Consider the following 16986-nt stretch of genomic DNA (forward strand, 5'->3'; position numbering starts at 1 on the left):
TTTTAGACTCCCAGGTAGCAAGTACAGCTTGTCTGGCATATCTGAGAGAACGTCTATGACAACCTCATGGACCAAGGAATGCACATGAAGTGTTGAACAAAAGCAGGAGTACAATGAAGAAATAATTACCTCTACATTTAGAGATGAACAGTGAATGAATTACAATTACAATATTTAATGCCTTGATCATAAAAGTATGCACTTTGTTGCCTGAAACCATGATTCCACTTCATTGATGAATTCCTGAGATGAATCAAAGCATCATCCATGCAATAGTGTCTTCATTTCTCGAAACAAGAAGTCTGATGGTGCTAGGTTGGGAGAATAGGGTGGGTGTTGCAGTAGTTCTAAGCCACACTGGCAACAAAGTTGGTGGTGGGAATGGCTTCTGCAAAGGCCTCAGCAACCTTGGAACCCATCGTGCATAAACCTTAGACATGTACAGATGGTTACGTAAAATGCTACGGGCAGACTCATAACTAATTCCCAATACATTTGCGATGAAATGAATTGTAACAGCTCTGTCACTCAGCACCAGCTGCTCAACTTTGCAAGTGTCTCAATGTCTGTGGATGTTGATGTCTGTCCTTCTCTTGGCTCATCAAAGAGACTTAGAACTCCTGTTTACACTTTTTTAGTGTCATAGGATGAACAATTCTGTCTGTACACAGCTTTCATTTCTTTGTCAATTTCCTTAGCTTTCTTGCCCTGCAAATGCGGAACTTGATCATTGCTCGATACTCCACTTTGTCAACCATAGCGTCCTTGTTCAGAATTCCAGGGTCCACCTCTGGTGTATCATCACCGAAGGGAATGAAATTTCACAAGTCAGTTATTGAATATGTAGACAACTTATATTAAAAATGGCATCTTCTTACTGATGTTTTATTTTGGGGTACCGACCCCAAACGTTGGGGTACCGACCCCAAACAAATGAAATTTCACAAGTCAGTTATTGAATATGTAGACAACTTATATTAAAAATGGCATCTTCTTACTGATGTTTTATTTTGGGGTACCGACCCCAAACGTTGGAACAATATTCCATGGTAGGACAGATTTGTGATTTGAGAGGAGGTAAACTTCTGATATCCCCTCATGTATCCTTACTAAAAAGTAAAATTTCTTAGCTAAAAATAAAAAAAAAAAATATATGCCTAATAAGTGATTAGAATGTTCGCATTAATTATTTATCACAATTAGACCCTATTGTTTCACTGAACTAGTTATGTGTTATGAGATTAGTGCCAAAACAATGATACAATAGCGGTAACAAATGTTAAGTAGTAATTTATGAAATCACTAGCTAAATTTAAAAATAAGCTAAAAAACGTGCTTAAGGCTATTAAACTATTTGTCAAACAAAATTTAATATGCTAATTAAGCAAGCTTTCTGTTACATGTTAATTAATCAAAAATTTCCAAATAACTTATCTGTGATCACAAGCTCAAAATTTTTATTTATTATTAAGATTCTATTAATATATAATTATACTTGCATGTTATTAATGCTACTACGTAATAATAAGTCAATATTAGCATTAGTAGAAGCATATGATGCAAGAAAGCAAGCTTATTCAGCATCAGCCAAAAAAAAAAAAAAAAAACACACCACTCCCATTTCACCCCTCCGTTCGTTCGAAATACCTGTCCAGTTGGGCCTTAAATTTGTTTAGGCTATCAACTTCAACAACAAATGATGGAAGTCGGTTCCACCAACCAACCACCCGCTGGCCAAAGGCAAATTTCCGCACATCTATCCGACATCCGTCCTTCCTCAATTTGAATTTATGCCCTCTGAGGTGATTATTCTGAGCAAGAGGAAGAATCCCATTGGCATTGAGCATGCTCAAACCATTCAAAGCCTTATACACCTCTATAAGATCACCTCGCCGGTGCCTAGTCTCCAGACTCTGTAATTTGCAAAACTTAAGCCTTTCTTCGTAAGAGCAACCCTTTGTTCCATTCACTAATCTTGTTGCCCTTCTCTGTACCCGTTCCAGCAGCTCTACATCCTTCTTGAAATTAGGCTTCCAGACCTGTATACAGTACTCAAGATGTGGCCTAACCATTGCCTTATACAAGGGAATAATCACCTCCTTATCCCTGCTAGAAAAATTCCTGTATATCATTGACAAGACACCATGAGCTACTCTTGCAGCTCATCTGCACTGCTCAGAGAACTTCATATCTGCCTGCACAATTACCCCCAGGTCCTTTTCATTCTCCACCACTGTCAGTGTAGTACCGCAGAGTTGATACGTTGCTCTGGGGTTACTGTTTCCCATATGTAGTACTTTACATTTGTCAATGTTAAACTTCATTTGCCACCTCTCAGCCCATCTGTTCAACCTTTCCAGATCCTGTTGCAGCAGCATAGCATCAGTAGTGTCCTTAACAACCCTGCCAACCTTTGCATCATCTGCAAACTTGGACATTAAATTTGATATACCATCATCAATATCATTCATAAACACCGAAAACAACAATGGACCCAACACTGAACCCTGAGGAACTCCACTAATAACATTAGTCCACATTGAGCAGTGTCCATTGATTACCACTCTCTGTCTTTTGCCACTCAACCATCCCCTTATCCATAGCAGCAATTTGCCTCCAATGCCACACTGCTCCAATTTGTGCAGCAGTCTTCCATGTGCAACAGTATCAAAAGCCTTTCTAAGATCCAAATATATAATATCAAAGTTATTCCCTGCATCCAGTTCTTTTGTGACTACATCATAGTATCCAATCAAATTGGTCAGGCAAGACCTGCCCTTAACAAAAAAACCATGCTGCGTATGAGCTATAACTGAATTCTTGTCTAGATGATCCTGCAGTGCTTCTTTAACCAGTGCCTCCATTAATTTTCCTGGAACAGAAGTTAAACTAACAGGTCTATAATTACTTGTGTCAGCCTTTGATCCTCCTTTGTGAATTGGGGTTACATTTGCACATCTCCAGTCTATGGGTACCTCCCCTGAGTCCAAAGAAGCTCTCATAATTATGGCTAGGGGTTTGCTTACTTCCTTTGCTGCCTCCTTTAATATAACTGGATAGATCCCATCCACCCTAGGTGCCTTTTTTATGTTTATCCTCAACAATCTCTCCTCCACTTTCCTCTCAGTTATTACAAAATCATCTAGCTCACTGCCAATGTCTACTTTACCTACGTCATTCTCCTTCCTGAATAACTCCTCATGTGTGAATGTAGATGCAAAATACTCGTTTAGATTGTTTGCCACCTGAGCTGGATCCTCAACTGTTGAACCATGAATATCCAGTGGACCAATCTGATTCATCCCTTTCCTTCTTGAGTTTAAATAGGTAAAGAACTCTTTTCTGTTTTTCTTTGCATCCTTTGCCAAAGATTTTTCGTTGCCTGCTTTTGCCTGCCTAATCTCCTTTGTGACTTGGTTACAGACCAACTTATATCTATCATAGGCTTCCATGTCGCCCATTAATTTGTATGTATTCCATGCATTTTTCTTCTCTGCCACATATCTCATTAGTTCATCTGACAACCATTTAGGTTGTCAGATGAACTAATGAGAACCTTGAACAATATTTCTTAGTTGGTATGTAAAGCCTGGTAGCTTCCAAGATTAGTTCCTTGAATGCTTCCCATTTTGAGTTTGCTGTTGCTAACATCATCAGTTGGTCCCACTGTATAGAATTTAAATACTGTCTCAGACCATCATAGTCGCCTTTATGAAAACAAAAACCCTTCCCTTTACCTTATATGGGATATTACGCTGAAGGTCTAAGAATAATGGCTTAAAGCAAAAGAAGGCAATTTTTTAAAAAAGTGCATGGCAAATCATATAGTAGTTCAAAGATGCTGCATGTGCCAAATTATCAATAAATTTTAAAAATCTATAGGTCTTACTTTTTATATGCCTGCTGTTGATTTACAAGAATAATTATGTAATTATTCTTGTTTTCCCCATGTAATTATTGAAATTATTATGATAATTAGAGGTTTTAAAATTTATTTAATAAGTCCAGTTCGAAATTATATTAAAACACCGGCATGTCTATAAGTCTTTATTATAATTTTGTAAATGAAGCATCTCATGTGCCACCTTTTACATTTTGTGTGTGTGTGTGTGTGTGTGTGTGTGTGTGTGTGTGTGTGTGTGTGTGTGTGTGTGTGTGTGTGTGTGTGTGTGTGTGCGCGCGCGCGCTACAGGCTGCTGACTTCTAGTTTATAATTAATCATAAAACTTACGTCTCAGAAGTTTTTCTAGTTCTTGGCCTATATGCTGACCATCACTACGGGTGGCACTCCATGAGTATATTTCAGGACTCCCTTTCACATAGGTACAATGTCCAACTATAGAAAACTTCCCACATTGTGGTACTTTAACTGGTCCACTAATGGCTAATTTGATATTTCCTGGGGTTCCATGTTTATAGCTATTGATATTCTCGGAAAAGATAAAAGAAACCTAAATGAGATTTCCTACGAAACAATAATGGCATCAAGTTTTTTTTGTTTTTTTTTTTTTATATTTATATGAATAAATTTAGAGCTCTAATATCCTAATGTAATATTATATTATAATTTTATAATAATGCACTATGTATATATACAAATATTGAGTGCATTACTAGTAATAATATTAGTAGTAATACTAGTAATAATTTTACTAGCAGTAAATGATGCAAGAAAGCAAGACAGCATCAAGCCACAAGGAAAAACAAAAAACCACTTCACACATCTATTATCGTTTATTCTTAAATAAAGCACATCTAGTACTTTATTTAAGGAAGTACTAGAAATTATGATGGAAGTTTTTTTAAACAATAAACAACCCCGTGGCTGAAAACAATAAACTACCATGATGGTGTGCTTGAAAAAGTTTCTCTGTGCACCCCGGTTGTAGTTTGCCATTAACTGAGTTGTCTGTTGTCCCAGACAGTACATACAACAATCATTAATCTCAATTGTCAACCAGTGGTGGTCTCCCCATCCCAGCACATTGAGTGTCTCTTGTAGAACTATTTCCACCACACCTGCAACTACAGTGACCCTCGAACAGTGGATAACGCTTTCTGTTGCTGAGAGCTGGTCCCACATTCCCAGTACTGCAAATATTTCACCATTCAAACTCTATTGGGTCCTGCCCTTTCCCCGTTGCATGGCTTTATACTGATAGGCACTACATATGCCATCACTATATATGCTGCACTGGCAGTGACATCACTCCTAAATAATGCATCCACTTGTGGAGGCAGGTGTGATCATAATGTTTTGGTTTCCAAGTATATCCTGCAAAAAAGCTTCCTTAATTTAAATTTACGACTTCCTGCATATTGCCTGAGCAAGAGGAAGGATGTCATCAGCATTTTGCAAACTCAATCCATTCAACATATCAATCTGTCTCCACACAGGTGTCTTGTTTCCAGACACTTAAATTTTTAGAACTGAAGCCTTTCTTGTTAAAATTACACTTTTTCTTCACTAATCTCACGGCCCTTATCTTCACCAGTTTCAACTGATTCACAACATTCCTAAAATGCACCTTCCAGACCTGTATGCATTACTCAAGATGTGGTCTAACCATTGCATTATACAATGGGACAATCACCTAATTACCCCCAGATGGAAATATTTCTGTATATTACTGATGAAACAACATGATATGTCACCATAGCAGCACATCTGCACTACTTAGAGAACTTCATGTCAGACTGCACAATTAACCCCACCTTGTCTTTTTTCTTCTCCACTAATTTCAGTATGGTACCACACAGTTGGTGTGTTATTCTTGGATTACTGCTACCCATGTATGATGCATGAGTAGCAGTTAGCTTGCAATTTTTTTTTCTATTGTTGGCATGTATGCATGGGTACCTTGCATTTGTAAATATTAAATTTCAATTTCTCAGCCCATCTTCCCACATTATTAGTAATCATAATGTGGGAAGATGGGCTGAGAGATCTTGTTGTGGTAGCATACCCTGAATACTGTCATTAATGAACCTTTGTACCATCTGTGAACTTACACATTAAGCTTGATGTGCCTTCAGAATACCATTAATAAATATTTAAAACAACAATGGTCCCAGCTATTAATCAAGAAGAGCAATGCCCAGTGATTAATGCTCTGTCTTCACCCACTCAACCATCCCTTTATCCATAGAAGTAACTTGACCCAAATGTCATACTGATCCAAATTACAGCAGTTTATGTAATCTGGCTTAGCTATGAAAAAGTTTTGCTTTTATAAAATCTAAGTATATGATGCCAAAATTATTTTTTTCTTTGCTTCCTTTTTAACTGCATCATAGTATCCAAACAGACAGGTCAGACAAGATTGCACCTTATCAAATCTATGCTGTAACTTCTATATAACTGCATTCCTGTCTAAATGATCTTGCATTATTTTTGAATCAGTGACACCATTATTTTCCCTCAAACAGAAGTCAAGCTTACAGGCCTGTAATTATTCACTTCGCTCCAAGAACCCAATTGTGAATTGGGAATATATTCACACATCTTCAGTCCACAGGAACCTGTCCTGAATTCAAGTATGCGCTCATAATTATGAGAGATCAGCAAGGTTTGCTAACCTCTCACAAGTGGATGGATTCCATTCACATTAGGTGCTTAAATTATGTTTAGCTTCAACAATTTATTTACACTTTCTCTAAATTCATAAAATCATTTAGCTCTCCATAATTTGATTTATGGTGGCATCCTAATCAACAAAAAAACAGCTCATTTTTGAATTTAAAATATCTATGCAAAATATCTATTCAGTTTATCAGTAACCTGGGCAGGATAATCAACAGTTATACCATTCATATCTACTAATAGATAAATGTGATTTATCCCTTTCCTTCTAGTATTTACATAAAGAACTTACTACTTTTCTTTGCATTCTTTACCAGAGACTTCTTGTAATCTGGCTTAGCTTCCTAACCCACTTTGTGACTTGATTGCAAACTAGTTTATATCTACTGCAGGTTTCTCTATCTTCTGATAATTTATGAGAATCTCAAGCATTTTTATTCTCAGCAACTAGTCTATTCGGGTCATCTGACATCCATTTAGGTTAACACATAAATGGTATCTCTTAGTTAGTATAAAAAGTCAGCAGTAACTCTTAGTTCATATACAATGACTAGTAGCTTCTACATTACTTCCCATTTACTGTTTGCAGTTGGTAACATCATCAGCTAGTCCCACTTCAATAGATTTTAAAACTGCATAAGAACACTGTCGTCACCTTTACATAAGCAAAAGCCCTTTACTTTGCTCTTGAAAGTAAATACATTTTAAGGAAATCCCACACCAGTTCACTTTTATCATTGCCACCTACTGCTTGCTTTATCTACTGATTCCTACATTAAGAGTCGTAAGGGTCACTGCTGATAATCAAATCATGAGTAATTCTTTCTCTCATTACTTCTCTAACATTCTGATGTAGAAAATAGTCATCCAATACATCCAAAAAATGTCTTCCTCCTGTGGGAGTGACAAACCTACACATTCCAATCAATTTCTGGAAAGTTAAAATCTCCCTTTATAAGACATTGTGATTGACTCGCCCACTTTCCTTTGTCTATATAGTTGTTCATCATAATCCTCACATTCTTTTTGCCTATTACACACGTTACACAATATATTTAAGTAATATAGATTATGGTGAATGTATTCAGATTATATTTATACCCACATAATGCCTGGTCACGAGAAAAAAATTTCCAGATTTATATATGGATATGAAGGAAGACAAAGTATCTTGACAAGAATTTTCACAGATGATATGCTCAAGAGATGTAACATGAAACGTGCCAAAAACTACTGGAAATTGCCAAATTCTTTATGTTGACTCACTGTCACGCATTCCACCAATTTTAGCACTACCATTAGCATAGGCAAACGATGCAAGCATCAGCCAAAAAAAAAAAAAAACCCCTCCCATTTCACCCCTCCATTCGTTCCAAATGCCTGTCCAGTGCAGCCTTAAATTTATTTAGGCTATCAACTTCCACAACGAAAGATGGAAGTCTGTTCCAGCAATCAACTACCCACTCGCTAAAGGCAAATGTCCCTTACTGTCATACCTCTCCAATTTGTACAGCAGTCGTCCATGTGCAACAGTTGAAAAAACTTTCCGGAAATCCAAATACAGTAAGTCCTCGTATAGCATGATAGTTGTGTTCCTAGAAATCCTCGTGCAATGCAAAATCATGCAATATAAATAACAGGCCCTGTGGGTAAAATAGGGTTAGGTGCAACCACCCAAGATTGAACACACATTTGTAACCAAAACATTACCAAACAAAGGAAAATGACATTTCCCTTGTGATTTTAATGATCACAACTCCAGATGGCTTCTATTTTTCAGTCACACCGACCCAGCTGGTAGAGATGCTGAGGCTTTTGGATTTTCTAATGACATTGCACAGATTATTCATTTACCTACAAGAATACTGGACAATCTTAACCATACAGCCAACACACACTTGATCTTTTTCTCACAAACAACCCTCCTAAGTACATGGTCGAAGTGAGACGTCCTTTAGGCACCTCAGATCACAATTTGGTGATCTGAGGTGCCCCAAGGGCTCCACAGGAGAAGCCATGAGATAAAGGGCTTCTCCTATGGAGCCTTTTATCTCATGGCTATTCCCAACATTGTATTGTTTGGCATTACAGGAATGCAAAATGGGATGATCTGTGAGATTTCTTTTCTTCTTTTCCTTCATCAGATTACTGTTTCAAAACTTCTGGTATCAGCATTTGCTCAGATCATTCAGTGAAATTATTTTTCCAGGAATGGAAAAATAATTTCCATTGGAGGCGCCAGGTGGGCAGGAGCAGCACTGCGAAGGACATGCTTCTTGATTAGACTGGGGTACGGGCCCATGACCACCAAATACGGAGGATGCTGAAAGGTCAGGGAATGACCACCGCATATCCCTGGAGCAAGATGGCCTAAGTTGCTAATGCTCCTAAAAACCAAATAACAACAACAAATGGAATCCTTTATCGCACACCACTTTAAAATCTTGTCCTTTATCTAAACCTTGGTTTTCCAATAAATGTGCTAAGGATGCTCAAGGGAAGAACGTTGCTATCGTAATTGGCTTGTTTCTAATTCTTCAGTTTCATTTTCTGCCTACACCAAAGCTTGCAACAATTGTATAGCAGTTATTAATCAGTCCAAACTAGAGTTTGAACAGGCTAAGAGTAGAAAACTTTCTACTTGCCCTAATGGTAGCCGAGCATTCTGGTTTCTTGCCAAAGCTATTGGTCGCAACTTTTTACCATCTCTGCTCCCACCTCTGTCCAAACAAGATGGTTCTGTTGTCACTTTAGCCAAGGATAAAGCTGACCTGCTAGCATCCCATTTTTCTTCCAACTCACATATTAATGATCTTGGTAAAATACCTCCCACCATTCCCAACAAGCTCCATTCAATGCCTCCTGTGGTCTTCCGTCAAAAGGATGTCAGAAGGATTTTGACGAATCTTGATGCTAAGAAAGCTACAGGTCCCGATAGTATTTCTCCACTTGTTCTCAAAACCTGTGCTGCTAAACTTACTCCTGTTCTTCGCCTCCTTCTTTCACTTTCTTATTCCAAAGATGTTTTTCCTTCTGCTTGGAAATTTGCTCTTATCTAGCCAGTTCCTAAAAAAAGGGTGACGAATCCCTCCCATCCAATTATTGCCCCATTGCAATTACTTCTACTCTTTCTAACCACCAACTCTTAAACTACCTAGAAACCTTCCGTCTTATTAATGATCGCCAGTATGGATTCCGTCAGTGTCAATCCACTGTTGATATTCTGGCTTGTGCAACCCATTTATGGACTAATTCAATGGAAAGGTTCGGTGAAACACAAGTAGATGCTCTTGACATCTCAAAGGCTTTCGATCGTGTTTGGCATAAAGGTCTTCTAAACAAGCTTCCACCATATGGTTTGAGATCTATTTTTGGTAATTGGTTATCCAGTTTTCTCTCTGATCATTCACTGAGGGTGATGGTTGATGGCTCTCTGTCTTCTAACTTCTCCACTAATGCCGGTGTCCCCCAAGGTTCAGTTCTTTCCTCCATTCTTTTCCTCTTGTATATTAATGACCCTCTTCCATTAACTGGAAATCATATATACATAGTTTTGTCGATGACAGCACATTGCATTCCAATTTCCATTTTGAAAAACCTTGTTCTGCTCAATCAGCTTCAACTTCTTGAAAATCTGCTACCAATTCCTTAAATGCTGATCTTCAGGTATTTCTCCAGTGGGGCAAAGACAACTTAGTTGATTTCAAGCCTTCTAAAACTCAGTCTTGTCTTATATCTCGCAAAAAGGATTCTTCTGCTGTTTGCTTATCTTTGGTGACACACCAATTTCTAAGCAAAATGATATATCTCTTTTGGGGATTACCCTGACTTCTAATCTCTCTTGGCGCAAGCACATTATAAATATTGCTTCGACTGCATCTAAAAAACTTGGTTTTCTCTTTCGCTGATGCCTTTACTTTTCTTCCAAACAGCTGTTCACTCTGTACAAATCGTAAATCTGCCCTACAGCGGAATACTGTTCCCACATCTGAGGTGGTGCTCCCAAAACCTCTCTCAGGCTTCTTGATTCCGTTCAGAAGAGGGCAGTAGGTTAATTAATAATTCATCTCTAACAGAGTCTCTCCACTCGCTGTGTCATAGACGTACTGTTTCTGCTGCATGCCTCTTCTACAGATACTTCCATGGGCACTATTCTTCTGAATTGGCTGCTATAATTCCTGCTTTCTCTTTCAAAACAGTCCGAACATGTGCCGCCATTAGCAAACATCCATTTACTGTCCAACTTCAAACTCACAGAACCTACTTTTCATCTTCCTCGTTTATTCATTCAAATGCTGTTTTCTAGAACAACCTTCCTTCATACATATTTCTTGAAAATTACAGTGTACAGAAGTTCAAGTCTAATGTGAACAAATATCGTATTTTGTCTTCTCAACCTCCAACCCAAGCACGATACTAAGTACTATAGGTTCTATTACCTCTCGTGTTTGGGGTTTTCACACAAAAAAAAAAAAAAAAAAAAAAAATGGGTAGTAGTAACCCCAAAGTAATGTGCCAACTGGGAGGTACTACATTCAGGGTAGTGGAGTTTGAAAAGTAACTGGGAGGTACTACATTCAGGGTAGTGGAGTTTGAAAAGTAACTGGGAGTAATTGTGTTGTCAGATATGAAGTTTTCTGAGCAGTGCAGATGGTCTGTAAGGGAAGCTCACAATCATTTGTCGATAATATACAGGAATTTTTCTAGCAGGGAAAAGGATGTGATTATTCCCTTGTATAAAGCAATGGTCAAATCATACCTTCAATACTGTATACAGGTCTTGAGGACACATAAGGATGAAAAGCTGTTGGAATGAGTACAGAGAAGTGCAACAAGATTAGTGAATGGAACAAAGAGTTGCTTTTATGAAGAAAGGCTTAAGTTTTGCAAATTACAGTGACTAGGTAGCTGTGAGGTGATTCAATTGAAGTGTATAAGGCCTTGAATGGTTTCATCATGCTCAATGGTGATGGGATCCTTCCTCTTGCCCAGATTAAATGCCCAAGGGGGACATGAATTCAAATTGAGGAAAGACAGTTGTAGAAGAGATGTGTGGAAATTTGCCTTTAGCCAGTCGGTGGTTGAATGCTGGAACAAACTTCTATCTAACGTTGTAGAAGTTGACAGCTTAAATAAATTCAAGGCGAAACTAGACAAACTAGATATTGTTGGGATATCACAGACATGGTGTCATAAGGTACAGAACTGGAATTTGGGGAGTACAATATATACAGAAATGATAGACAGGACAGGAAGTGAGGAAGGTTAATGCTGTTAGTTAGAAACACATAAAATCTAAGGAAGTGCATCCAATTGATCTTGGTGGCCAATGCAATGTTGAGTCTCTTTAGTGTGACATAAGGACTGGGAAAGGAAAAATGAGAGTAGTTGTGTGTTATAGGCCTAATGAAGAGTTATCGGCCAAATGAAGTAGATGTGTGCTGAAGTGGGATTTACTCTAAGAGGTAACTACCATTGAGGGTAAAGGGAAGGGTTTTTGCTTTCGTAAAGGTGACTGCGGCGGTCTGAGACAGTATTTAAATTCTATACGGTAGTACCAACTGATGATGTTACCAACAGCAAATTCAAAATGGAAAGCATTCAAAGAATTAATCTTGGAATCCACCAGGCTTTCGACACCAACAAAGAAATATTGTTCAAGATTTAGGCTTAAATGGATGCCAGATGAACTGTTCTGTAATCAAGTTACAAAGGAGGTTAGCATTAGTAGAGGCATATGATGCAAGAAAGCAAGCTTTTGCAGAATCAGCAAAAAAAAAAAAACCACTCCCATTTTACCCCTCCGTTCGTTCAAAATACCTGTCCAGCTGAGCTTTAAATTTATTTAGGCTATCAACTTCCACAACAAGGGATGGAAGTCTGTTCCACCAACCAACTACTCTGGCTAAAGGCAAATTTCTGCACTATTTCTATCCTACGTGCCCTCTCAGGTGATTATTCTGCGCATGAGGAAGAATCCCATTGACATTGAGCATACTGACGCCATTCAAGACTATATACACCTTTATCAGATCATCTTGCCGGTGCCTAGTCTTCAGACACTGTAATTTGCAAAACTTACACTTTTCTTTGTAAGAGCACCCTTTGTTCCATTCACTAATCTCTGTGCTCGTTCCAGCAGCTCTACATCCTTCTTGAAATGAGACCTCCAGACCTGTATAGGTGTGGTTTGACCATTGCCTTATACAAGGGAATAATCACCTCTCCATCCCTGCTAGAAATATTCCTGTATATCATTGACAAGACACCATGAGCTACCCTTGCAGCCCATCTGCACTGCTCAGAAAACTTCATATCTGCCTGCACTATTACCCGCAGGTCCTTTTCATTTTCTACCACTATCAGTGTAGTACCACAGAGTTCATACGTTGCTCAGGGGTTACTGTTTCCCATATGTAGTACTTTACATTTGTCAATGTGAAACTTCATTTGCCACCTCTTAGCCCATCTACTCAACCTTTCCAGATCCTGTTAGAGCAGCATAGTGTCCTTAACAACCTTTGTATCATTTGCAAACTTGGACATTAAGCTTGATATACCATCATCAATATCATTTATAAATACAGAAAACAACAATGGACCCAACGCTGAACCCTGAGGGAGTCACTTAATAACATTAGTCCACAATGAGCAGTGTCCATTGATTGCCAGTCTCTGTCTTCTCCCCCTCAACCATCCCTTTATCCATAGCAGCAATTTGCTTCCAATGCCACACTGTTCCAATTTGTGCAGCAGTCTTCCATGTGCAACAGTGTCAAAAACCTTTCTAAGATCCAAATAAATAATATCATATTAATTTCCTACATCCAGTTCTTTTGTGACTGCATCATAGTATCCAATCAAATTGGTCAGGCAAGACTTTCCTTTAACAAAACCATGCTGTGTCCGAGCTATAACTGAAGTCTTGTCTAGATGATCCTGCAGTGCTTCTTTAACCAGCCTCCATTAATTTTCCTGGAACAGAAAGTAAACTCACAGGTCTATAATTACTTGTGTCAGCCTTTGTGAATTGGGGTCATATTTGCACTTCTCCAGTCTATCGGTACCTCCCTTGAGCTCAAAGAAGCTTGCATAATTATGGCTAAGGAATTTTGCCTTTAGCCAGCGGGTGGTTGGTTGGTGGAACAGACTTCCATCCCTTGTCGTGGAAGTTGATAGCCTAAATAAGTTTAAGGCTCAGCTGGACAGGTATTTTGAACAAACAGAGGGGTGAAGTGGAAGTGGTTTTTTTTGTTTTTTTTTTTGGCTGATGCTGCATAAGCTTGCTTTCTTGCATCAAATGCCTCTACTAATGCTAATGCTATTGACAAGACACCATGAGCTACCCTTGCAGCCCATCTATAAATGTATTAGAGAGAGAGCTACTATCAGCACACCACGACATAGTGGAGACTGCTCCTAGGATATTCAGTTTTTTAAGACAAGTTGTCCAAAGATAAGCTATAGGAGCAGTAAAATTAAGTTTATTGTCTAAGTATAACCCCCAATAGATGAAACTTGTTGGTAACAGCAATCAGGCTGATTTATATTTCTGGGTCTGGATGTAGTTTGTGTTTTTTACAAAAATGAAATGCAGTGGATTTCTTTTCCGCTAGAGAGTAACCATTCTGTAATGCCCATGATTCTATTTCAACTATGGAAATTTGAAGCTGCTTTTCAATGGTGTTCATAGTTTGGGATTGACAAGAGATAATGACACAGCCCACAAACAAGTATGATTCTACTATATTTAGTATATCCAGTGTCATGTTTGTGATTCTTGTTCCAAATAATGTTGCACTAAGATGGAACCCTGTAGTACACCCTCCTCTTGTTCAAATGATTTGGATAAATTGTTCATGTATCTAACCTGAAACATTCTGTGGTATAGGAAGTTTTGAATAAATTGGGGTAACTGACTTCTCAAGCCAAAAGAATGAAGATCTGGAAGCGCTCATATCACCATATGGTATCAAACACTTTCTCAATTTCGAGATTAATCATGACTAGTTGTTCCCTTATGAAGGCATTATGGATGTTTGCTTCTGCTTTTACCAGCACATATAGCGAAGACCGATTATTCAGAAATCCATAGTGACTACTGTTTAGCAAGTTGTTTGTTTCCAGGAACTATGTTAGCTGCCAGTTAACCATTTTTTCCAGGACTTTGCCCAAACAACTAGTCAGTGAAATTAGTTGGTAGTTATGTGGAAAGGAGCGATCCTTTCCTGGTTTTGGGAAGGCTAGAACAATTGAGTGATGCCAGGAGATTGGGTATTTTCTAAGAATATTTTATTATGATATTTTAGCAATGCTCTTTTGGCTCTATTATCAAATTAGCATTAGTGGAGGCATACGATGCAAGAAAGCAAGATGCAGTATCAGCGAAAAAAAATAAAATAAAAAACCCTCCCATTTCACCCCTCCATTCGTTCCATATGCCTGTCCAGCTCGGCTTTAAATTTATTTAGCCTATCAACTTCCAAAACAAAAGATGGAAGTGTGTCCCACCAATAAACCAACTGCTGGTTAAAGGAAAATTTCAGCCCATCTCTTCTACAACTGCCTTTCCCAATTTGAAACTATGCCCCCTCAGGTTCTTAATTTATTGTCCATAACAAACCCATGCTGTGTACAAGCTATAACTGAAGTCTTGTCTAGATGATCCTGCAGTGTTTCTTTAACCAGTGCCTCCATGAATTTCCCTGGAACAAAAGTTAAACTAACAGGTCTGTAATTACTTGTGTCACCCTTTGATCCTCCTTTGGGAATTGGGGTCAAGTTTGCACATCTCCAGTCCATGAGTACCTCCCATGAGTCCAAGGAAGCTCTCATAATTATGGCTAATGATTTGCTTACTTCCTTTGCTGCCTCCTTTAATATAACTGGATAGATCCTTCCTTCCTCAATTTGAATTCATACCCCTCATGTGAGTAATCTGAACAAGAGGAAAAATGCCATTTGCATTGAACTTGCTCAATCCACTCAAAGTCTTATCATAGGTGCTTAGTCTCCAGATGCTGCAATTTGCAGAACTCAAGCATTTCATTCCCCCCTCAACAATCTCATTGCCCTTCTCTGCACATGTTACACCAGATCCAGATACTTCCTAAAATAAGAACCCCCGACCTGTATGCAATACTCAAGATGTGGCCTAATATTTGCATGGTACAACGGATAATCACCTCCTTATCCCTGTTAGAAAAATTCAGGTACATTATTGAAAACCTCGTGATCTGTCTTAGCAGCCTGTCTGCACTGCCTAGAGAACTTCATAGCTGACTGCATAATTACCCCAGGTCCTTCATTTTTCACTAACCAGAGTGCAGCACCACATATTTGGTATCTTAATTATGGATTACAGGCATTAATACCTTCATCAATATCATTAATAAATGTAGAAAACTGGCTCAGCAGGCTAATGTTATTAGTCTGTGAAAAGCACTGGCCATTGATAATCACTCTGTCTTCTTTCACTGAATCATCCCTTTAGGCATAACAGTAATTTGGACCATCTAAACAGTAATGAATTCTTGGCAAGACAGTCCAACGTTACTTCTTTAATCAGTGACTCCATTACTTTTCCTGAAATAGAAATTAAGCTAATAAGTCTAATTATTCAATCAACTGAATCCAAAGGTACTTTCATAATTGTGGATAAGGGTTGCTTACTTCCTTTGCAGTCACCTTCAATGAGGATAAATTACATTGGTGCATTTCATATCAATAACTGTTGATGATCCTGCTTAGGTTGTTGACAAACTGAATAGGTATTTCACATCTATATTCAAACATGAAGAATTCTCCAGAGAAAAGGATGATATCTATCCTAATATATTAATAGTAGTAGTGGCATGTGATGCAAGAAAACAAGTGTATGAGCTAATGCAGCATCAGCCAAAAAAAAAAAAAAAAAAATCACACCATTCCCTCCAAATGTCTGTCCAGTTCCACCTTAAATTTATTCAACTTATCAACTTCCACAACGACAGATGTGGAAGTTGATAAGTTGAAATACTATTCTACATCTGTCCTTTCTTAATTTGAATTTATGCCCGCTTAGGTTCGCAATCTGAACAAGGGGAAGGATCCCATCAGAATTCAGCGTGTTCAACCCATTCAAGGCCTTATACACCTCAATCAGATCAACGTGCAGGTGCCTAGTCTCCAGCCACTGCAATTTGCAGAACTTAAGCCTCTCTTGGTAAGAGGATCCCTTCATTCCCCTCACCAATCTTGTTGCCCTTCTCTGTACACGCTCAAGTAAATCTACATCCTTCCTAAAATGAGGCCTCCAGACCTGTATGCAGTACTCAAGGCGTGGCTTGACCATTGCCTTATACAGAGGGACAATCACCTCCTTTTCCCTGCTAGCAAAATTCCTATATATATCATTGACAAAA

The 16986-nt window shown here is 38.4% G+C and overlaps 1 protein-coding gene across 1 annotated transcript in view; it reads right to left on the reverse strand.

Moving 5' to 3' along the window:
• The window catches only part of LOC150081150 (uncharacterized), a 421878-nt gene that overhangs the window by 277395 nt on the left and 127497 nt on the right, over positions 1-16986 (reverse strand). Inside the window, exon 6 of the mRNA XM_090380944.1 lies at positions 4232-4430. Within this exon, the coding sequence (XP_090237070.1) occupies positions 4232-4430 (199 nt within the window). The remainder of the gene's footprint in view (positions 1-4231; positions 4431-16986) is intronic.

This window comes from Mastigoproctus giganteus, chromosome 9 (genome assembly GCF_048544385.1).
Source record: "Mastigoproctus giganteus isolate SK-2022 chromosome 9, ASM4854438v1, whole genome shotgun sequence".
Lineage (NCBI taxonomy): Eukaryota > Metazoa > Arthropoda > Arachnida > Uropygi > Thelyphonidae > Mastigoproctus > Mastigoproctus giganteus.